Raw genomic sequence first — 22,842 nt, forward strand, 5'->3', positions numbered from 1 at the left:
TCCAATGCTTGATAACCCTTTCAGTGAAAAAAAAAATTCCTAATATCCAATCTAAATCTCACCTGGCTTAACATGAACCCACTTCCTCTCGTCCTATCACTTGTCACTAGGGAAAAGAGGTCAGTCCCCACCTCTCTACAACCTATTTTCAGGGAGATGTAGAGAGTGATAAGGTCTCCCCTCAGCCTCCTCTTCTCCAGGCTAAACAACTCCAACTCCCTCAGTTGTTCATTGTGAGACTTGTCCTCCTGACTCTTCACCAGCTTTGTTGCCCTTCTCTGGACCCGCTCCAACACCTCAATGTCCTTCTTGTACTGAGGGGCCCAAAAGTGAACACAGTACTCGAGTTGGGGTTTCACCAGTGCCGAGTACAGGGGGATGATCACTGCCCAAGTCCTACTGGCCACACTATTTCTGATACAGGCCAGGATGCTGTGGGCCTTCTTGTCCACCTGGGCACACTGCCGGCTCATATTCAGCCGGCTGTCCACCGACACCCCCAGGTCCTTTTCTGCTGGGCAGCTTTCCAGCCGCTCTGCCCCAAGACTGTAGCATCCATGGGGTTGTTGTGCCCCAAGGGCAGGACCCGGCACTTGGCCTTGCTGAACATGAAACCATGTTGAACCTGAAACATTGTTGAACCTGTGCTTATGAGAATAAGCACAAAGAAAGAGCTGCCTGAAGACAGAATTCCACAGAGTACTCAAAGACAGGCGAGTTTTAACTGCCCGAAGCTCACAGCAGCAATGGGATTGTGGAGAGGTTTCTGAATGATGAAAAAGGAGGGGAAGGGAAATGTAAAGCGTAATCGCAAGCGCTTCTGTGCACGTGCACTGCTGGAAAGGTGCCTTCAGACATGGTCAGGTTAGTTAGGAGAGATGGAAATACATGGAAGATGAGGGAGATTAAATGCAGAGCCTGAGAGAGAGAGTCCTGACAATGCAAATGGAGGGGGAGGTCCATAGCTCTCCTCTTGCTATCAATGAACATCCTGAAAACTCCTCATTTGGATCTCATGGGAGAACATCAAATCTTTATTAAAAGCATTCATGTGTGTCAGGTGATGAGGTGGTGCTTATACACTTGTCAAAATGTCTCAGGCTTTCAGGCAGCGCTCTGCTGTCTGACCATCAGTACCCAGTGGTACCTCCAGAGGACCCCGTGTCTCTGAAGCACATGCCTGGGCCTGGCCGCTGTCCCAGAGGAGCTGCTGGAGACCAGAGCCCCTGGGAAGCTGCAGCTGGAGCCTGGGCAGAGGGTCCCAGGCACCTACACTGGCACCACCATTCCGTGTCCCTGTAATTGCATCCCACCCCAGTTTTATCATCACTTGCCTTTGCAAACAGAAGCAGCACACAAAACTCCCCCGAGATCAGTATCTTAAAATAAGATAAAACCAAGCAAGAAGGATAACACCACCAACAATGTTTGAATTTTACGGTTCTAAGAGAAAGTTTTATTCACTCTGTATCTTTCATTCCATTTCTTGGTTGTTTTATCTTATTAAAATGTTCTTATCATTTCCATCATACTGGGACCTACAGCATTACGAAAGCTAATTTTTCTGTCTGGCACAGTCCCCAGGACCCCCCCAGCATAGCTCCCTTCCCTGGACTGTTTATGCCACCTCCAATCTTGGCACAGAGTGAGTCCCACTCGGTGCTGTGGACCACTCTTGCCTGATGGAGGAAAGCAGGTGGTGTGGTTTAGGCTGGGCTGGACACTAAACAAATGACAGATACTGCCTTTAAGCTCTTTCTCTTCCCAGAAGAGAAGAGATAAAAACAACGAGAGATATATGGGTTTTAAGGAAAACTAAAACTACTGTAATGAAGTATTAAAATAGAAACAAATGATAATATTATCAATAAAAAATGAAAGATAAACCATATATAAAAATCCAGCATCGAGCTCCCAGGGTAACGATCATGTCACTGGGAAACACTGGGAACATCCCAGCCTAGTTTCAGTGATGGACGGGAACGGGATTCCAGATCTGGATTCAGGAACACACCGATCAGGGTCAAAGGCAGACGAACAGATAGACTCCTCCTTGGACACTGTCCACTGAAGAAAGAGGGCTGACCCTTTGATCCCTCCGCTTTTATACTGAGCATGAGGCACTGTCCGTTCCTCCCCGCAGGTGCGACCCGGCTATGCTGTTCTGCTTCCCACCCTTCAACGGGGCACATGACAAAGGTCACTGCCCTTGGGTGTTATAGCAATAAGTATAAGCAAGAGCCTCTCTGCGCATCATTCTGTGGCATCAACTACAAACATCAGACTTTGTTGGCTAGAAGCAGACACTGTCTGAAGAATACCCCTTTAATTTCAGAGAGTGCAGGTAGTTAGAAGAGGTTTAGCTGAAAGGTAAAATTCTGAAAAAAATTGGTAATGTTTTACTTCAAAGCAGGACATCAGCCCAGCTGTCAACAACTGGCTATAAGGAGACTGCAGGAGACCACGTTCATGAGGAATCTAAGGAAGAGTGGGCTAGATGAGGAGACAGTGAGGTAGATTGAGAGCTGAGTGTGTGACAGAACTTAGAGGGTTGTGGTTAATGGAGCAGTGTCAAGTAGGAGGCCTGTAACCAGTGGTGTCCCCCAGGGGTCAATACTTGGTCCAATTTTGTTCAATATATTCATCAATTACCTGGATGAGAGGATAGAGTGTATCCTCAGCAAGTTCGCTGATCATACCGAACTGGGTGGGGTGGCTGACACTCCAGAGGGCCACGTTGCCATCCAGCATGACCTGGACAGGCTGAAGAGCTGGGCAGAGAAGAACCTAGTGAGGTTCTACAAGAGCAAGTGTGGGGTCCTGCACCTGGGGAAGAAGAATGCTAGGCACCGGTATAGGTTAGGGGTGGACCTGCTGGGAAGTAGCTCTGAGGAGAAGGATCTGGGGGTCTTAGCAGACAGTAAATTATCCATGAGCCAGTAATGTGCCCTTGTAGGCAGGAAGGCCAATGGCATCCTGGGCTGCGTAGGGAAGAGTGTGGCCTGTAGGTCGAGGGAGGTCATTCTCCCCCTCTACCCTCCCATCCTCCCTGAGGATGCGGAGAAGGCCGATCTATTGAATGCCTTCTTTGCGTCGGTCTTTACTACCCGGCCGAGCCCTCAGGAGTCCCAGGCCTTAGAGAAAGTAACAGGGAAAGAGGAAGACTTCCCCTGGGTTGAGGAGGATCAAGTGAGGGACCAATTAGGTCAATTAGATATTCACAAGTCCATGGGCCCTGATGGGATGCACCCGCGAGTGCTGAGGGAGCTGGCAGAGGTCATTGCTGGGCCACTCTCCACCATCTTTGAAAGGTCCTGGAGAACAGGTGAGGTGCCTGAGGACTGGAGGAAAGCCATTGTCACTCCGGTCTTCAAAAAGGGCAAGAAGGAGGACCTGGGGAATTACAGGCCAGTCAGCCTCACCTCCATCCCTGGAAAGATGATGGAACAGCTTGTTCTGGGCGTCATCTCAAAGCATGTGGAGGAAGAGAAGGCTATCAGAAGTAGTCAGCATGGATTCACCAAGGGGAAATCATGCCTGACTAATCTGATAGCCTTCTATGATGGTGTGACTGGATGGATAGATGAGGGAAGAGCGGTAGATGTGGTCTACCTTGACTTCAGCAAGGCGTTCGACACGGTCTCCCACAGAGAGACCTGGACAGACTGGACAGTTGGGCGGAGAGGAATCTTATAAAATTCAATAAGGGCAAGTGTAGGGTGCTGCACCTGGGGAGGAATAACCCCATGCAGCAGTACAGGTTGGGGGCTGACCTGCTGGAGAGAAGCTCTGTAGAAAGAGACCTGGGAGTCCTGGTGGACAAGAGGATGACCACGAGCCAGCAAGGTGCCCTTGTGGCCAAGAAGGCTAATGGCATCCTGGGGTGCATCAAGAAGAGTGTGGCCAGCAGGTCAAGGGAGGTCATCCTCCCCCTCTCCTCTGCCTTGGTGAGGCCACACCTGGAGTACTGTATCCAGTTCTGGGCTCCCCAGCTCAAGAAGGTAAGGGAACTGCTGGAGAGGGTGCAGCATAGGGCTACCAAGATGATTAGGGGAGTGGAACACCTCTCTTATGAAGCAAGACTGAGGGAATTGGGTCTCTTTAGTCTGGAAAAAAGATGGTTGAGGGGGACCTGACCAGTGCTTATAAATACTTAAAGGATGGGTGCCAGGAGGATGGGGCCAGGCTCTTTTCGGTGGTGCCCAGTGACAGGACAAGAGGTAACGGGCACAAACTTGAGTATAGGGAGTTCCACCTAAACATGAGGAGGAACTTCTTTACCTTGAGGGTGGTAGATCACTGGCACAGGCTGCCCAGGGAGGTGGTGGAGTCTCCATCTCTGGAGACATTCAAAACCTGCCTGGACGCGTTGCTGTGCAACCTGCTCTAAGGTGTCCCTGCTCTGGGACGTGGGTTGGACTAGATGATCTCCAGAGGTCCCTTCAAACCCTATGATTCTATGATTCCCCCTCTACTCTGCCGTAGTGAGGCCACAACTGGAATACTGTGTCCAGTTCTGGGCTCCCCAGTTCAAGAGGGACAGGGAACTGCTGGAGCGAGTCCAGCGAAGGGCAACTAAGATGATGAAGGGATTGGAGCATCTCCCTTACGAGGAAAGGCTGAGAGCGCTGGGACTCTTTAGCCTGGAGAAGAGAAGGCTGAGGGGAGACCTTATTATGGCGTACAAGTGTCTAAAGGGTGGGTAGAAGGAGGATGGAGCCAGAAACTTTTCAGTGGTTCCCAGTGACAGGTCAAGGGGCAACAGGCAGAAGTTAGAACATAGCAAGTTCCATTGAAATACAAGAAAAAACTTCTTTAACTGTGAAGAAGGGTGACAGAGCACTGATCCAGGCTGCCCAGGGAGGCTGTGGAGTCCACTTCTCTGGAGATTTTCAAGACCCGCCTGGATGCAGTCCTGAGTAATGTGCTCTAGGCAATCCTGCTTTATCAGGGGAGTTGGACTAGATGATCTCTAGAGGTCCCTTCCAACTCTGAACATTCTGTGGTTCTTAGAGTCTGTGATAATGACAGGGGAGGGTGAGGTGGCACACAGGGGAATTTGCAAGGAACCAGAAAAGGCAGGTGAAGGAGATCTCATTGGAATGGTGGGGGCTGTTAAAAAGGTGGTAGTTGTCTGCTAGGTGTGTGACGATTGTCCTGGGGGATATTCGGTGGCGTGTCCAGCACAGACAGCTCCAGTGAAGACCCTCTTCTGCCAGTCCTTCATGTCTTTCCCAGGAGTCCTGGCTGTGGGAGCACACTGCTTCTTGCCTCCGCCCTGAAAACCCACATAGTTATGCTGTACACTGGTGTTTTCTTTTGAGCGGCACAACATTCTTGGGAATATTCTTGAGGACAAATTTGGAAGAAGACCTAAGCCTTCAGGCCCTGCCCTGAGGAGACCCCCTGGTACGCTGGAGGTGCTGTTAGGGAGGCCAGCTCTGTCAGAGCAGTGCTCAGTGCCTGTCCCTCCTGTGCTCACAGGGCTGCCACACAGCAGGACTAGGAGCTGCCCAAGCACTCAGCCTTACAGCAAGGCAAGTGCTCCGGAGGAGAGAGTGGAAGTGGCAAGAGAGCAGCTCTGGCAAGACCAAGGGCAGTGCTGCTGTGCTGGGACTCTTTCCCCTCCAGCTCTGCACACAGGCACTCCCCTGCAGCTCCACAGAATGTCTCAAAGGAAGGGTCTTGGGCAAGCAAGTCATAGAATCACAGAATGGAATTGTTTGGGTTGGAAAGGACCATTAAGATCATCAAGCCTAACCATCAACCTAACCCTGCCAAAACCACCACTAAACCATGTCCCTCAGCACCACGTCTACCCACCTTTTAAATTCCTCCAAGGGTGGTGATTCCATCACTTCCCTGGGCATCCTGTTCTGATGCTTGATAACGCTTTCAGTTAAGAATTGTTTCTTAATATCCAGACTAAAAATCCCCAGGTTAAACGTGAGGCTGTTTTCTCTAGTCCTGGAAGTTTCTTTATTTAGTTGAAATAGACAGAGAGCATGGGTCCTCATTTACACAGTCTGTGGGTCCCACAAATTTGGGTAGATGTGTAATTGGAAACAGCTCACACAGTGACATTTCATTTGAGACAACATTACACAAAGCAAAACAAGCAAATCCCAGAACAATCAAAAAAACAAAACCCAAGACAAAAAATACGGCAGATGGGCTTGGTCTATAATGAGATAGATTAGGAGTGATTTGCAGAAGAAGAGACTTTCTTACTTCAGAAAATCATCTGGTCATCAATTTCCATATTGCATCCTTGAGTTCCTGGTTCCTCATGCTGTAGATGAGGGGGTTCACTGCTGGAGGCACCACTGAGTACAGCACAGCCACCACCAGATCAAGAGATAGGGAGGAGATGGAGGGGGGCTTCAGGTGGGCAAATATGCCAGTGCTGAGAAAGAGGGAGACCACGACCAGGTGAGGGAGGCACGTGGAAAAGGCTTTGTGCCGTCCCTGCTCCGAGGGGATCCTCAGCACGGCCCTCAAGATCTGCACATAGGACAGCATAATGAAAACAAAGCAAACAAAAGCAATCAAGGCACTGAACACAAGAAGCCCAACTTCTCTGAGGTAGTCTGAGTGTGAGCAGCAGAGCTTGAGGATGTGGGGGATTTCACAGAAGAACTGGTCCAGGGCATTGCCCTGGCAGAGGGGGAGTGAAAATGTATTGGCCGTGTGCAGCACAGCATTGAGAAACCCACTGCCCCAGACAGCTGCTGCCATGTGGACACAAGCTCTGCTGCCCAGGAGGGTCCCATAGTGCAGGGGTTGGCAGATGGCAACGTAGCGGTCATAGGACATGACAGTGAGAAGAGAAAACTCTGCTGTAGCAAAGAATAAGAAAAAGAAGACCTGTGCAGCACACCCCTGGTAGGAGATGGCCCTGCTGTCCCAGAGGGTATTGGCCATGGCTTTTGGGAGAGTGGTGGAGATGGAGCCCAGGTCCAGAACAGAGAGGTTGAGAAGGAAGAAGTACATGGGGGTGTGGAGGCGGTGGTCGCAGGCGATGGCGGTGATGATGAGGCCGTTTCCCAGGAGGGCAGCCAGGTAGATGCCCAGGAAGAGCCAAAAGATCGAGAGCTGCAGCTCCCGTGTGTCTGCGAATGCCAGGAGGAGGAAGTGGGTGATGGAGCTGCTGTTGGGCATTTGCTGTTCACTCTGGGCACAAGGACCTGCTGAAGGAGTGGAAGACATTGACAAGTTAAGGCAGACTTCTTTGAGCCCTTCCTGTGCTTTTTCCTAAAATATCATTCCAAAATGACTTCATTTTCTTTGTAAGCGTTTCATTCAGGTTTGTGCTGTTGAGGGCAATTTCCCTTTGCAATGTCGCTTTGCAATGTCCATTTCTCCACACTGTTCTCTCTCCCTGTGCAGCTGAGCAGAGAGGGATGCAGAAGGGTGGAGGGGCTCTCTGCTTCCTGGAGCTGTCCCTGCCAGGAGCTGTTGCTCTGTCCCCAGGTCTCCCCCTGCCAGTGCTGCCAGAGCCCATCCCACCCGCTGTGTGCTCATCTCTGCCCTGCAGCCCCCTCCCAGCAGCAGGGCACTGCCCAGGGCCACCTCCCTCTGTGCGGGTCCAAAGGAGTGGAGCAGATCCAGCCTGATGCTGCAAGCAGAGGGGATGCTGGTGCTGTCTGTAGGTGGAGGAGTGGGTGAAGGCACCTGATGAGGTTTTTGGCAGATGTGGTGATCCCTCATTGTCACAGTGACAGCTCCTTCCCCTTAGGAGACAGCTGAGAGCACAGAGCCTGGAAAGGTCTCTGTCTTTAAGGTAGCCCCTGCCTTGACTTTCCTCTGAACAGCAGAAGGACACTGCCCTGCCAGAGGTTGTGTTCTTTCCACCCACGGCTTCTCCCCTGAGAATCTCTGTGGGGAGCTCCCTGGGCAGGCGGAGAGCTGACCCTGGCAGGCGGCAGAGTCCCTGCCCCGGCACACAGCCCCCGGCGTGCAGGGACCCTGCTGGCAAGGACAGCCCTGCCCACCCCTGCCTGGACACCTATCTTCAAACCTCAGAGCCATCCCTGGGAGAAGGCAGCTGACCTTCATTGTCCCTCTGATGGTGCAGTGGGGCATCCCTGCTCTGAAGCACAATGTCCTTCAACACACCAGAAAAGCCAGGAGAGCCAACCTGACAGCTCCTATCAGCCATGGCATATGCAGGTGTAGGAGACATTGCCAGGAACTCATCCGCATTGCCCCACAGCCAGAGACTTACCATGGGAAAGGCTGGGAAGATGTCTCTCCCAGGGAGCTCTCAGCTATAGGAACGACACCCCAGACTGCCCTTATCTGAGACAGGGAGACCTGGGGACAGAGCAACAGCTCCTGGCAGGGACAGCCCCAGGCAGCAGAGACTCCCTTCTCTTGTCTGCCCTCGCTGCCTGCAGGCAGTGCCCTCAGCCCTGCTGCGCTGTGCAGAGGAGCTGCTCCTGGGCAGAGCTGTCTCTCTGCAGCGCTGCCCGCTTGCCAGGAGCTCCCTCCGGCCCAGCAGCCCGGCCCAGCTCAGCAGCAGAGGACAAGCCCACGGTGGCACTGTCTCTATCGCCTCTTGGCTCCCTGGAGGTGTCCCTGGGGCTCCAGGGAAACCTGTTGGGAAACAAGCTGAAGTCATCACTGATGTTTTCTCCCTCAACTGGGGAGAGACAATTCTTTCCAGCAGTTTCAATTCTCAATCAGAGAAAGATTGAGGTCCAAGAATAACTTTTTTTTTGGTTTAGTATTAGAGAGAACACGCAGACAATGCCAGGGAGAAATCTTTTCCCGTTAAGACGGAAGGGATTAAGCAGAGTCAATGAAGGCTTCTCAGCCTGGGTTTGTAGTCCCTGGGGTTACAACAGGAGTTAGCACCATCCCATGCCCACCACAAACCCCCAGCAGGTGGCATTCCTCTGGCCTCACTTCACAAGGGCACAAAAGCGGCTCCTGCATGTGAGCTCCTGGTCTCAGCTCCCTTGTGAAGTAATGGAGAGGGAGGGCAGGAGGTAGATGTTCAGACACAGACACCTGGGGACATCTTTGGTGGCTGGGGTGACCAAGAGGCATGCTGGGAATGGCAAGCTCTAGTAGAGAAGTTCATAGAGACAGGGCAGCATCTGGGGGCATCTTGGTGGAGGCTGGTGGGAAATCCCTTTGGCCAACTTCAATGACACAAGGTGTCCATGTGGAGGACAAGTGCCCCTGAAACTCTTCCTTCTGCCCAGGGCAGCCCATAGAGGGATTCAGCTGACCAAATGGAGTCACGTGGCACAGGCAGAGCTCAGTTTCTCTCTTTCTCTTCTCCATCAGCTGTCTTTTCCACATGTCCCCGGAGTATGATGGCAGTTGTCTCACGTGCATCCCTTCATTGCCTGACCTAATTCATGGCAGGGGAACCTCAATTTAGTTTACAGATTCCGTCCTGTAGTGCACGAGGAGGTTCCAGGGATCTCCAGCACAATTGCATGCACCTGACAGGGACAGCAGACGTCCTCTACAGGAGCCCGGTCCCCAGCCAGCCTGGCTGTGTGACAGGCATCACCCAGGGCATCTCAGACAGAGTGGGTGCCTTTGGGCCAGTGACCGAATCCCACCCCTGCAGTGGCACAAGCTCTGTCTCTTCTCTCTTCAGTAGATACTGGGCAGCTCCTGAACAGCAAGCACATCACACCAGGGTCTCCTCTCGTGTTCCTTCACTCTCAAACTATGTTGGTTCTTCTCTCCTGAATTTTTTTAGCCATCCCCTTGACGATACAATCATGGATTAGGCCAATGATTTTCACAGTGAGCCTGAATCACAGCATGTCCACACCAAGGACATTTTCAACATCATCTTGTTTTTCTTGAGACTAGCTTCATCCCCACCACAGAGCTTGCTCCCTTTGTGTGCACCTCATTTCTTCTTCACACTGCCATCTGCCACCCACTTCAGCATGTCTCTGCTCTGAAGCAAAGATTTTGCACAGCTGAGGTCTTGGGGCCTTGGAAGCAGGTTTCCCTCTTGTGAGTCTGCTCTCAGCCCAAGTGTGCCAGAGCTGAGGTGCTGCAGCCCAGCCATGCCCCAGGGCCTTCAGCCTGGGCACAGAGAGGAGGGGCTGGAGCTGTGTGTGCCATCTCTTCATTGCACTTGGAGGGAAGAAGAGCTGAGCGGTGTTGGGACATCTGCCACGACTGGGGTGCTGTGATGGGTGGGTACAGGATGATCCGGAGGGTAGAAATTTTGAGAGGCTTGCCCTCAGGGTGAAGGACCTGCTTAGATTTGTGGAGCTCCTCTAGGTGATAAATAAACTGGGTGAACCCCTGTGTGTAAGGGTCAGAAAAGGGACCGGTAAGGGTTACATTGTGGTGGGAGACAACAAACCTATTTACATCACCTTGTGAACTTTAATTGCCCTGGCATTCACTGGAAGGGGACCACAACTGCATGCAAACTGTCTTGGAGGCTTCTCGAGAATATTGGTCAAGACACAGCTTAGGATCCCAGTCTCTATAGCACAGCTGCCAGATTGGCCAACAATGGTAATACTCATCTGCATCTGTTAATTTCAAAGAAGGTAAGAGCTGGACACGGACGTTACAAGAATGTCAGCTTTGGCTATCGTGTCCATGAAATAGCGGGGTCTGCCCTCCCAAAGGGAAGGAGAATACAAGAGTGTAGGTGCTAGACCTCGGAGGAGCAGCCTTTGGCCTAGTCTTGTGACTTTTAGTCGGGGAGCCCATGTGAGCGGCACAGAAGGACAGCAGAGCTCAGTATACCTCATCTGCAAGGACAGCATCTGTCAAGTAGGAGAGTGTAGTCATACCAATAGTCAGAAAAAACAAGCCCAGCTGTCAGGAGAGGAGCTTGGGGAAACAGGAAATTCATGGGGAAGCTCCATAGAGATAATGAAGCATGCGAGATGTGGATGCACATGTCAAAACACAGGAAGAATTCAGAAATATAGTTGGTTTTAGAAAAGCCACAGGTATTATAGAGCTGACACTTGCATGGAAAGTTCAAGGGCACGAGGATGAGCTGTCACTGCTCCAGGAACTTTTAAAGAAGAATTGAACATAATGTGCGGCCGCTGCTGAATTTGGTAAGAGCATGTGTAGATAGATCTGAGATTTTCTGTGTTTTCTTCTCTCCTCCTTCTTCACCAGCAAGGCCTCCCAGTTCCATGTGACTAAGAGGCAAAACCCCACGCAAAAGCCAGCAGTGGATGGAGATCAAGTCTGGGGGTACTTATCTAAGGTCAACCCTTAGTAGTCCATTGGAGCAGATGGGATGAATCTAAAGATGTTGGGAGAGCAGCCCAATGTCAGAAGAGGGCTGCTGTGATACATTTTGGAAGGTCTTCATGACTGAAGAATCCACATGCATTGTAGGGAAGTCACAGGCATTGGCAAAGCCTCAGAAAACCACAGTGCTGGCAGGAAGGAAGCAGGCACAGGCGTAGGAGTGTGTAGCTGTGGTGGGGATGGCCAAGGGCCTTGGTGGGGCTTTGACACCCCAACAGAACTGAGACCCTTGTCTGCTTAGCTATGGCTTCTGTCTCTTCCACTGTGCGCCATGAGAGGACACCAGATTCTGACAGCTCTGGTGCAGTTTTTTCTCCTCGCCTGCCCTCCACAGAGCCTGGGACGTGCACTACTGCTGATCTGCACCTGGTGTTACACAGTCCCACATTGCATTGCCCCCAGGAAGTGCCCAGAGTATTTGAAGAGGCAAAGGATACCCCTCCACAGGGGATGGGGCTTTGGGCTTGACCACTCTGCTTGGTGAAGCACATCAAGGGCTTTCACAGGGGTCTTCACCTTTAAATTTCCTCCTGTACCAAGTGCCTTCAACTTCCTGCTTTACCAGTCCCCAGAGACAGGTGCTTTGTCTGCTCCTTCCCTCCATGGTCTCTTCAGTGAGGGATGTCAGCAGGGCCTGCTAACACCCTCAGAAACCTGCAGGTTTGCTTCTTTTACTTCTCCAGAAGCTTCGTCAGTCTTTCAGGAGCTGCAGTTCAGGAACTCGGCACCAGAGGGCTCATTCCCACACAAAACACCCAAAGGAACCAAGTCTGGACATAGTTTTCCTTTAGTCTTCAGTTCTGATTTGGCTTATTAGAGAGATTACAGACGTGCAGTCACAGTGAAAAGATGTCAAAGCAGAGAGACAAGGGGAATAAAAAGTTTGATTTTAACTAACCAGTTTTGCATTAATGCCAATGTTTTGTCTTATAGGAATGTCTTCAAGTAGACTCTGCACCATCTAGACCCACGTGGATGGACTGGCACAGCTCTTGCACCATCCCTTGCAGGAGGAACCCCCCTCTGCTAGGCTGAGATATGCATCCAAGATGCAAACCTATGCAGCGCCCAGTTGTCACAGGCCTCCAGGCAGAGGGTGACTCATTCCCCATGACCCTCCAAGCCTGGAGGGTCCAGGAGCCCCCTCTGGCCCAGCAGCCCGGCCCAGATCAGCAGCAGAGGACCAGCCCACTATGGCACCATCTCTGTCCCCTCTGGGCTCCCTCAGAGATGTCCCTGGGGCTCCAGGGGAACCTGCTGGGAATCAAGCTGAAGTCATCACTGATGTTTTCTCCCTCAGCTGGAGAGGGAAACTTCCATCCACCAGTTTCAATTCTCAGTCAGAGAAAGATTAAGGTCCAAGAATACCTTTTTTTGTTTCAGTATTAGAGAGAACACCCAGACGATGCCAGGGAGCAATCTCCTTTTCCTGTTAGGAGGGAAGAGATTCAGCAGAGTCAATGAAGGCTTCTCAGCCTGTGTTTGTAGTCTCTGGGGCTACAACAGGAGTTAGCTCCATCCCATGCCCACCACAAACCCCCAGCAGGTGGCATTCCTCTGGTCTCACTTCACAGGGCACAAAATCTGCTTCTGCATGTGAGCTCCTGGTCTCAGCTCCCTTGTGAAGTAATGGAGAGGGAGGGCAGGAGGAAGATGTTTGGACACAGACACCTGGGGACATCTTTGATGGCAGGGGTGACCAAGAGGCATGCTGGGAACTGCCAGCTCTAGTGGAGCAGTTCATAGAGACAGGGCAGCATCTGGGGGCATCTTGGTGGAGGCTGGTGGGAAATCCCTTTGGCCAACTTCAATGACACAAGTTGTCCACGTGGAGGACAAGTGCCCCTGCAACTCTTCCTTCTGCCCAGGGCAGCCCATAGAGGGATTCAGCTGACCAAATGGAGTCATGTGGCACAGGCAGAGCTCAGTCTCTCTCTTTCTCTTCTCCATCAGCTGTCTTTTCCACATGTCCCTGGAGTACGATGGCATTTGTCTCACGTGCATCTCTTCATTGCCTGACCTAATTCAGGGCAGGGGAACCTCAATTTAGTTTACAGATTCCGTCCTGTAGTGCTCGGGGAGGTGCCAGGGCTCTCCAGCACAACTGCATATGCCTGACAGGGACAGCAGAAGTCCTATACAGGAGCCCCGTCCCCACCCAGCCTGGCTGTGTGACAGGCATCACCCAGAGCATCTCAAACAGAATGGGTGCCTTTGGGCCAGTGACTGAATCCTACCCCTGCAGTGGCACAAGCTCTGTCCCTTCTCTCTCCAGTAGAGTTCATGAACAGCAAGCACATCACACCAGGGTCTCCTACTGTGTTCCTTTGCTCTCTAACTCTGCTGTTTCTTCTCTCCTCCAGTGTTTAACCCTTGATGACACGATCATGGATCAGGCCAATGATTTTCTCCTTCTTCACCAGCAAAACCTCCCAGTTCCATGTGTCTAAGAGGCAAAACCCCATGCAAAAGCCAACAGTGGATGGAGATCAAGTCTGGGGGTACTTAGCTAAGGTCAACCCTTAGTAGTCCATTGGAGCAGATGGGATGAATCTAAAGATGTTGGGAGAGCAGCCCAATGTCACAAGAGGGCTGCTGTGATACATTTTGGAAGGTCATCATGACTGAAGAATCCACATGCATTGTAGGGACGTCACAGGCATTGGCAAAGCCTCAGAAAACCACAGTGCTGGCAGGAAGGAAGCAGGCACAGGCGTAGGAGTGTGTAGCTGTGGTGGGGATGGCCAAGGGCCTTGGTGGGGCTTTGACACCCCAACAGAACTGAGACCCTTGTCTGCTTAGCTATGGCTTCTGTCTCTTCCACTGTGCGCCATGAGAGGACACCAGATTCTGACATCTCCGGTGCATTTTTTCTCCTCGCCTGCCCTCCACAGAGCCTGGGACGTGCACTACTGCTGGTCTGCACCTGGTGTTACACAGTCCCACATTGCATTGCCCCCAGCAAGTGCCCAAAGTATTTGAAGAGACAAAGGATACCCCTCTGCAGGGGATGGGGCTCTGGGCTTGACCACTCTGCTTGGTGAAGCACATCAAGGGCTTTCACAGGGGTCTTCACCTTTACATTCCCTCCTGTACCAAGAGCCTTCAACTTCCTGCTTTACCAGTCCCCAGAGGCAGTGCTTTGTCTGCTCCTTCCCTCCATGGTCTCTTCAGTGTGGGGCGTCAGCAGGGCCTGCTAACACCCTCAGAAACCTGCAGGTTTGCTTCTTTTACTTCTCCAGAAGCTTCGTCAGTTTTCAGGAGCTGCAGTTCAGGAACTCGGCACCAGAGGGCTCATTCCCACACAAAACACCTGAAGGAACCAAGTCTGGGCATAGTTTTCCTTTAGTCTTCAGTTCTGACATGGCTTATTAGAGAGATTACAGACGTGCAGTCACAGTGAAAAGATTTCAAAGCAGAGAGATAAAGGGAATAAAATATTTGGTTTTAACTAGCCAGTTTTGTATTAATGCCAATGCATTTGGCTTAGAGGAATGTCTTCAAGTAGACTCTGCACCATCTAGACCCACGTGGATGGACTGGCACAGCTCTTGCACCATCCCTTGCAGGAGGAACCCCCCTCTCCTAGGCTGAGGCGTGCATCCAAGGCGTGCATCCAAGGCGTGCATGCAAACCTCTGCAGCGCCCACTTGTCACAGGCCTCCAGGCAGAGGGTGACTCATTCCCCATGACCCTCCAAGCCTGCATCAGCTCTTTTTGCTTTTGCTCCCCAGCCCTGAAACTCTCCAGCCCATGGGAGCTTTGGCTTTGGCACCCTCCCTCCATGCAGGGCCAAGGGTTCTCAATTCCTCCTTGGCAGCTGCCCCTGCTTCCACCTCCTGCCGGCTGCCTTTGGGCCCTGGCGCTCACTCACTTTACACCAGCAGCCTCCTCAGAGCGGTGTTTCTCTTCATGGCTATTCAGATAGACCATTCCTGTCCTTGGAGGAGGCTGTCCTGCACGGCCTATCAGATTTCCTGAGCTCCTTCACCCTTCAGAGCTGCTTCCCAGGGCACCGCTTGTATCAGTCTCCCAAGCACGTCAAAGTGTTCTCCTCTGCAGTCCGACCATCTGTGCTCCACTGCTGGCCTTCCTCACTCCTCTTTGGCACCTGGGACCCCACTATTTCCTGGTCATGATCGCCAGGGCTCACACTGATGATCACATCTTGACCAGCTCTTCCTTGTTGGCCAGGACCAGGGCCAGGTGAGCATCACCCTTCCTGGCCCACCTGGCAGCTGTGTTAAGGAGTCATCCCAAGATCCTCCAGACTGTTGGCACCCTGTTGCTTTGCCTGGCCAGTGAATTCCAGGACACTTACAGGTCCCCATGGAACCTGCTCATGAACCCGGAGACTTCTCTGGGTTGTTGTCAGAAGAGGTTTTCTGCCTCCTCTCCCTGATCAAGGAGTGGATAACTGCCAAGACAGTGTCACCTGGACTGACTTTTCCTCCCATCCTCTCTCACACCAGCTTCCTCAACATGTTGCCCGTCTCGTAGAGGTGCTCCATAGATATGAGCTGCTCCTTCACAAAGAGGGCATCCCCCCATCTCATCCTCTCTGCCACTCCCTCCAGCAGAGCCTGTACCCTTCCGTTGCAGCACCCCAGCTCAGCAAGCTCTCCCACCACATCTCATTTCACCCCAAAACATCTCCATGCTGTGACAAGACATGGGGCTCCTCCTGGCAGTGCACATTTGGGCTGCAGCCCCTCAGCTGTGGCACCAGGTTGCAGCCCAGGGAAACCTGAGCGCTGGTGCTGACCCGAAGACCCATTGTGCACCGAGCAGTTGGTGTTGCGCTGCGCTGGGCTGCACGTACGGCATGGCCTTCACACCTGCGCTTTACTGCACAGGGCTTGTGGCCGCAGGACAACCTCAGCAGTGTATTGGCACACAAGAGCCTGCAGGCAGGTCCCACTCTGTACTGGACAAAAAGCCTCCTGCATGGCCTGGCCTGTCTGCAACGCTGCAGCAAGAAGTTCTCATGAAAACATCGTTGATGTTTAACTGCAGAGATGAGGAATAGTGTTGTTTCCTTGTAGGAAACTCCTACGGTAGCTTGACTGACCAAAACAGGAGACTGTCTTCTATGGAGGGGGTCTGCATGGTTTGCTGCATTCAGGGCAAAGCCCATTCTCTGCGACACCTCCTGGGGTTCGTACCTTCTAAAGGAAACAAGATTGCCTCTGTGATATTGCCCTCACTGACAGCAGCTTGAAAGATCCTTTATGGAATCTCAGTTCCTTTTTTACTGGGATCATCACAGACTGGAACCTCCTGGAGAAAACCACTGTCTCAGCACCCTTGGATGCAAACCTTCTGGTCCCACGGACTGGTAAGGGTGTAGCTGGCTCAAGAACACCTCGCTTGGTCTCCATCCTCTGCAGATTGTTCTAGGTGAACCTGCTTTGCAAGGGGGGTTGGACTAGATGATCTCCAAAGGTCCCTTCCAAACCCCTACCATTCTGTGCTTCTCCTCAAGAGTCCTGCCTCAAAGCCCAGAGGCTTTGGAGACCTCGCTGGTGGTAACCGAGGCAAAGAGGACATTAAGTACCTCAGATCTAACTGCACCCACTCTTAATGAATTCAGCAGCGGTCCTACTTAAGATTTTTTTCTTCTGTAACTGTTCCTAAAGAACCAAAAGCTCATCTTGCTGCCATGGAATTCCTTTTTCACAGAATCACAGAATCATGGAATGTTCAGAGTTGGAAGGGACCTGTAGAGATCATCTGGTCCAACTCCCCTGCTAAAGCAGGATTGCCTAGAGCACATTACTCAGGACTGCATCCAGGCGGGTCTTGAAATCTCCAGAGAAGGGGACTCCACAACCTCCCTGGGCAGCCTGGGCCAGTGCTCTGTCACCCTTCTTCACAGTTAAAGAAGTTTTTTCTTGTATTTGAATGGAACTTCCTATGCTCCAACTTGTGCCCATTACCCCTTGTCCTGTCACTGGGAACCACTGAAAAGAGCCTGGCTCCCATGCCATGGACAGAGACATCTTTCACTAGTTCAGGTTGCTCAAAACTTCTGTCCTCGGACACTTCCAGGAATGTGGCATCCACAGCTTCTCTGGGGTACCTCTTCCAGTGTCTTGCCACCCTCAATGCAAACTCTTTCTTCCTTATAGCCAATCTGAATCTACACTCTTTCAGTTGAGAGCCATTGCCCCTTCTCCTGCTCCTACAGGCCTTGATAAAAAGTCACAGTCCATCTTTCTTGGTCTATGACCACTATATTTTCATCTGCAAACCTTGTAGAGAGTGCCCAGAGACCGCCCAAGATGGGGTTTGGAGGCCTCAAGCACATGACCATAGAGGTTGAGGGCCGTGGGCTGACTGGTGTGGAAACTGAGGACAGGATAGGAGTAGCCTGAGAGTGCTTGCAGGGTGGTTTCAGAGCTGGTGGAGCTTTTCTTCCTGGTGCAAAACAGCATGAGAAAGAAATAATGGCACAAAGTGAGCTGGGGAGTTCCAGTCTGGACACGAGGAAGAAGAATTTTCCCTCCTAGGGCAGTGCCGTGGTGCAACACATCACCCAGAAGGAGTCTGGATGAGCCCAAGGCTAGGTGTTTCACGGAAGAGCCATGGAGGACAGAGAGAGCAGTGAAGGAAGGTGACAGCAAGGTGGGGCAGCCGGGGGGATGGCTACAGCCTGCAGGGAAAGAGGCACCGGTGAGGTGAGACTGTAGGACAGCCTGTGGTGGAGATGACAGGGGGATGTGGCAAAGCTGGAAGAAGCCTCCTGACACAGCCAACCTCTTCACATCTCTGGTCATGGCTGCTGTCTCTGCCACTCATCCCCATGGGACCCATTAACACCACAAGAAACTTTGGAGTTTGCATCTGACTTGGAGTCCCTGAGAGGTTTCTTCAGCTTCCTCTCAGGTCTGAGGTTGGTGGACTCAGCACCAAACCCACCAGAGGGGTCATTAAAGTGCAGTGGGCAGGTGCTGTGCTGCTGAGCTGGGCTGGGCTGCTGGGACGGAGGGAGCTGCCGACAAGTGGTCTGAGCTGCAGAGAGACATCTCTGCGCAGGAGCAGCTCCTCTGCACAACGCAGCAGGGCTGAGGGCAGTGCCAGGGGACCTCAGGGAGATGAGCGAGGCAGAGAAAGAGCTTCACGGTGGTCAGGACTGGGAGGAGGAGTGAGAGCTCACTGGAGGAGAAATCTTGGCAGTGCTGCACAGGGTGAGTCTGTGGGTGCAGGGCAGTGCCGGTGGAGCTGCTGGAGGCATCTCCTAACGCTGGAATAACCCACAGGTTGTGGGATCTGTAAGGGGGGATGGAGGGCTCTTGTTGGGAAATGTGAATATGTGTGAAGGTGGGTGTGCAGGCAGGGGTGGGCAGGGCTGTCCTTGCCAGCAGGGTCCCTGCACCCCGGGGGCTGTGTGCCGGGGCAGGGACTCTGCCGCCTGCCAGGGTCAGCTCTGCGCCTGCCCGGGGAGCTCCCACGGTGCTGTGGGGAGAAGCTGTGGGTGGAAGGAGTGACCCCCAGCACAGTAACATAGGGATGAGCAGGTCAGGACATGGTGTTTCTGCTCTCAAGAGAGTGCAGCACGGGTCAGCTCTACCTCATGCCATTTTTCAGAGGACCTCTCGGGCAGCACACTGACTCTAGAGCACCTTCCCCTTTCCAGCCACATCAGGTTTGCTGTGAACTGGTGTTTAGCCCCCGCACACTCAGAGATGCCCCTGGGCAGCGCCCCTTCCCTGGGAGGTGTTTGCAGGCAGACGTAGGCGCACAGCAGTGGGAAGGGGTTTGTGAGCACTGAGCGGGACCTGAGCCAGGGACAGGGAGACGGCTGCCGGCAGCAGAGACATGGGCAGGGAGTGAGAGGGAGCTGCTGCCTGAAACACTGGCCAGGGGGATGTGGGCACGTCCATGCTGTCCCTGCAGCACAGGCACCTTCCCCTGGGCAGCTCCTGCCTGGTCTCCATTCCCAGTCTGGCCACAGCTCTGCCCTCCAGCCCACGAGGTCTCGGGCATGCACTGTCCCTGCAACAGCCAGAGCTCAGCAAAGGACGAACCCCGGATTGCCATCTGCTTTGCATGTCCCTCCTCCCTTGTCAGGAGCGTTGTGGCACTTCACTGCCGTCCCCTCCTGCCTGAGCTGCCCTTGTTCTCACTGTTGGATAAACTGAGTCAGTGCGGGGGGTGCAGGTTGCGAGTTGCAGATTCAGCTCCCGTTCAGATACCGACCCTTTGGGTCCTGCTCTGCAGTCATGTCTATGGGAGCAATGCACCCAGGTCTCCTCCAGCCAACTTCAGGACATTAACTATTTCCCTGGGGAGTCCTGCGGGGCTGCAGGGTGCTCTCCAGAAGGGCACAGCTCTCCCATAGTCTCTCTGTGCTCCCTCGGATCCACATGGAGAAGACATCTCAGTGCTCAGGCCATGGAAATGCTGCTGGGCAGCTGTACGTGGACAGCTGCAATGACCCCTCCTGGTCCCAGTCTGGGAGGGGAGAGATGAGAAAAGGCAATGAGTCTGTATATCTGCCCTTTGAACCTGGATTCCTCTCCTCTCCGTAGTGTCCTGCATCTTTTGATGGGAACACCCGAGAGGGATCCTCCTCCAGCTGCAAGCTGCCAGCACAGGGCAGCGGAGAAGAGGGCTGATGGGCAGAACAGGTCTCCTCTCTCTGCACTAAGGGATGATCCCTTTGCATCTCAGGACCCACAAGACTTCACCTGGAGTGCATTAGAAATGTCAGTGATTTCAGCCATCCTAAACCCCTCAGAAATAGGGCAGGTGCAACCAGAACAAAATAAAGAAAACAAAATCCCCTCTCGTCTGCTGTGCAGTTTGGCAACTTGTATAAAAGCTCTTTGATATAACATGATTACATTTAATTGGAGATTACCCTGCTGCCCTAGTTCCCTCTTGCTTCACAGCAAGGAGGAATTCTCGGGAGCCCATTGCAGAGTCCCGGTTCCCAGAGGCAGCCGCAGCCAGCAATACCCGAAGCTCAAGTGAGGGAGCTGCAGAGAGGTGCTCCTGGATAGAGAGTCTGAATGTGGGTCTGCAAAGAGACGTGCAATACACTATGCTGGGAGAAGTCTGGTCTGACTCAGTACTGCCTTTTCCTTCTTATTAGATAACCACATTTAATATTAACAGATACCCAGAGGAAGCAAATGTCCAACAGCAGCTCCATCACCCACTTCCTCCTCCTGCCATTCACAGACACGCGGGAGCTGCAGCTCTTGACCTTCTGGCTCTTCCTGGGCATCTACCTGGCTGCCTTCTTGGGAAACGGCCTCATCGTCACCGCCATCGCCTGCGACCACCGCCTCCACACACCCATGTACTTCTTCCTCCTCAACCTCTCTCTTCTTGACCTCGGCTCCATCTCTACCACTCTCCCCAAAGCCATGGCCAATACCCTCTGGGACAGCAGGGCCATCTCCTACCAAGGGTGTGCTGCACAGGTCTTTTTCTTTGTCTTTTTCATGTCAGCAGAGTTTTGTCTTCTCACTGTCATGGCCTATGACCGCTACATTGCCATCTGCCAACCCCTGCACTACGGGACCCTCCTGGGCAGCAGAGCTTGTGTCCGCATGGCAGCAGCTGTCTGGGGCAGTGGGTTTCTCTATTCTCTCCTGCACACGGCCAATACATTTTCACTGCCCCTCTGCCAGGGCAATGCCCTGGACCAGTTCTTCTGTGAAATTCCCCAGATCCTCAAGCTGTCTTGCTCAGACTCCTACCTCAGGGAAGCTGGGGTCCTTGTGCTCAGTGCCTGTCTGTTCTTTGGGGTTTTTGTTTTCATCCTGGTGTCCTATGTGCAAATCTTTAAAGCAGTTCTGAGGATCCCCTCAGAGCAGGGACGGCACAAAGCCTTTTCCACGTGCCTCCCTCACCTGCTTGTGGTCTCTCTCTTTCTCAGCACTGGTGTGTTTGCCCACCTGAAGCCCCCCTCCATCTCCTCCCCATTCCTGGATCTGATGGTGGCAGTGCTGTACTCAGTGGTGCCTCCAGCAGTGAACCCCCTCATCTACAGCATGAGGAACCAGGAGCTCAAAGAAGCATTGAAGAAATGGATTCTATGGGTTCACCTTCAGCAGCAGTAAGCTGCCCGTGTCTCCTCACAGGCTGTTCCTAGCTCTTCTCAGGTCAGGATTAGGTTTTATTTTTTTTCATCTGTGATGATCCTGTTCGTACAGGAATGTTTGTATTCACTCCACATCTCCAGAGGCGTGACCATACTGTGCTCAATAATAGTGACGCCTTTGGGAAATGTGTCATCACAGTGTCAGAACTGCCTTCCTGTGGAGCCTCTCTGTAATAAAAGGGCAGCTCTCTCTGTTGCAGTAAAATCAACGTAAACTAGGAAAATGAAACGTAAAATGTCGCTGTAACTGAAGCAACCAAGGAAACCTGCTGCTGTTCGAGCCCTCTGTACTGACCCCAGCCCTATTTAATTATTTACCTCATATTGAAGTAGAGAAATAGTAACTAGACATGATTTATCTACGATTCAATTAAGGAACTAACCAGCAGACAATGGAGCATTGTTGATAAGCAGGGGATTCCTGTCAAGAGAGCCATGAACTGTGGGCCTGCTCAGCAAAGCGAGTAAACCGCTTGGAACTGCCAAGATGAGAGGAGCAGTAGGTAAAAGGTAATTCGGGCAGGGGGAGATCACGACCATCGACTCACTGTCCACATACCCTAATGATAACTCCTACTCAAAAGAGGACACTGGAAGAAGACGACAGAGTTTGTGCACTAATTTACATGGGAAGCAAAGAAATCTTGACCAATCCTTCAAGAGAATAACAATGAATATGTATTAATTGTTTGAATATGTAATAACCAATGCATAAAAGTGGAGATTTTTGAAAGCAAGGCGTGCTCCCATTTCAGGCATAGCACTCCATTTCTGCGCATTAATGGAATAAACTTGGAAATACCTCTGCTCTGTGTGTTATTGGCTTGCACACCGAGTAAGGAACCCAGATTTGGGATAACAGGAGGGTGCCATACGGAAGTGAAATAGGTCTAGTTTTGACTTTGAGGCAGCAGCAGAAGGAGGATGTGCAGTTCAGTGCTGGGACATGGAGCTAAATAGAGGATTCAAAGGAGTCTATGGGCTGAGACGTCTTTGGTGTCTGAGGAGCTTTAGCAGAGCTTTGGAAGAAGCTGCACAGGTTATGGGGAACTCACAGCCATTGGCAAAAGCTCAGAAAATCATGGCTTTGTTTTTGAGGAAATACTTGGTGAAGACAGAGTCATCAGTAAACTTGTGACAACATGGGGCCAGAGTGGGGTGGGGAGCAGGGGTGGTGGCTTAAATCTGCAGAGAAACAGGCACAGGCATAGGGAAGTGTAGGACAGCCTGTGGGGAGGGGGGGCAGGTAGGTGGAAGGATGGCCCCTTTGTTGGGGCTGTGACCCCCCAGCAGAACTGAAATCCTGGGGAGAAGCTGTGAGTGGAAGGAGGCATCCCTGGAAGGCTAGAGTCATAGACTCATGGAATGGTTAGAGAGAAGGGACCTTAACTATCATCTAGTTCAACTGCCCTGGGCAAGGAGACCTCCTACTAGACCAGGTTGATCACCGCCCCATA

The 22,842-nt window shown here is 52.2% G+C and overlaps 1 protein-coding gene across 1 annotated transcript in view; it reads left to right on the forward strand.

The window, feature by feature from the left end:
* Positions 1 to 21,344, forward strand: part of LOC309684768 (olfactory receptor 14A16-like) — a gene marked incomplete at both ends in the record, with an annotated part of 35,542 nt that extends 14,198 nt beyond the window's left edge. Inside the window, one exon of the mRNA XM_082500636.1 lies at positions 20,703 to 21,344. Coding sequence (XP_082356762.1) covers positions 20,703 to 21,344 — 642 coding nt within the window. The remainder of the gene's footprint in view (positions 1 to 20,702) is intronic.
* Between the last annotated feature and the right edge of the window lie 1,498 nt (positions 21,345 to 22,842).

This window comes from Vanellus vanellus (genome assembly GCF_965231255.1).
Source record: "Vanellus vanellus genome assembly, contig: HAP1_SCAFFOLD_187, whole genome shotgun sequence".
Lineage (NCBI taxonomy): Eukaryota > Metazoa > Chordata > Aves > Charadriiformes > Charadriidae > Vanellus > Vanellus vanellus.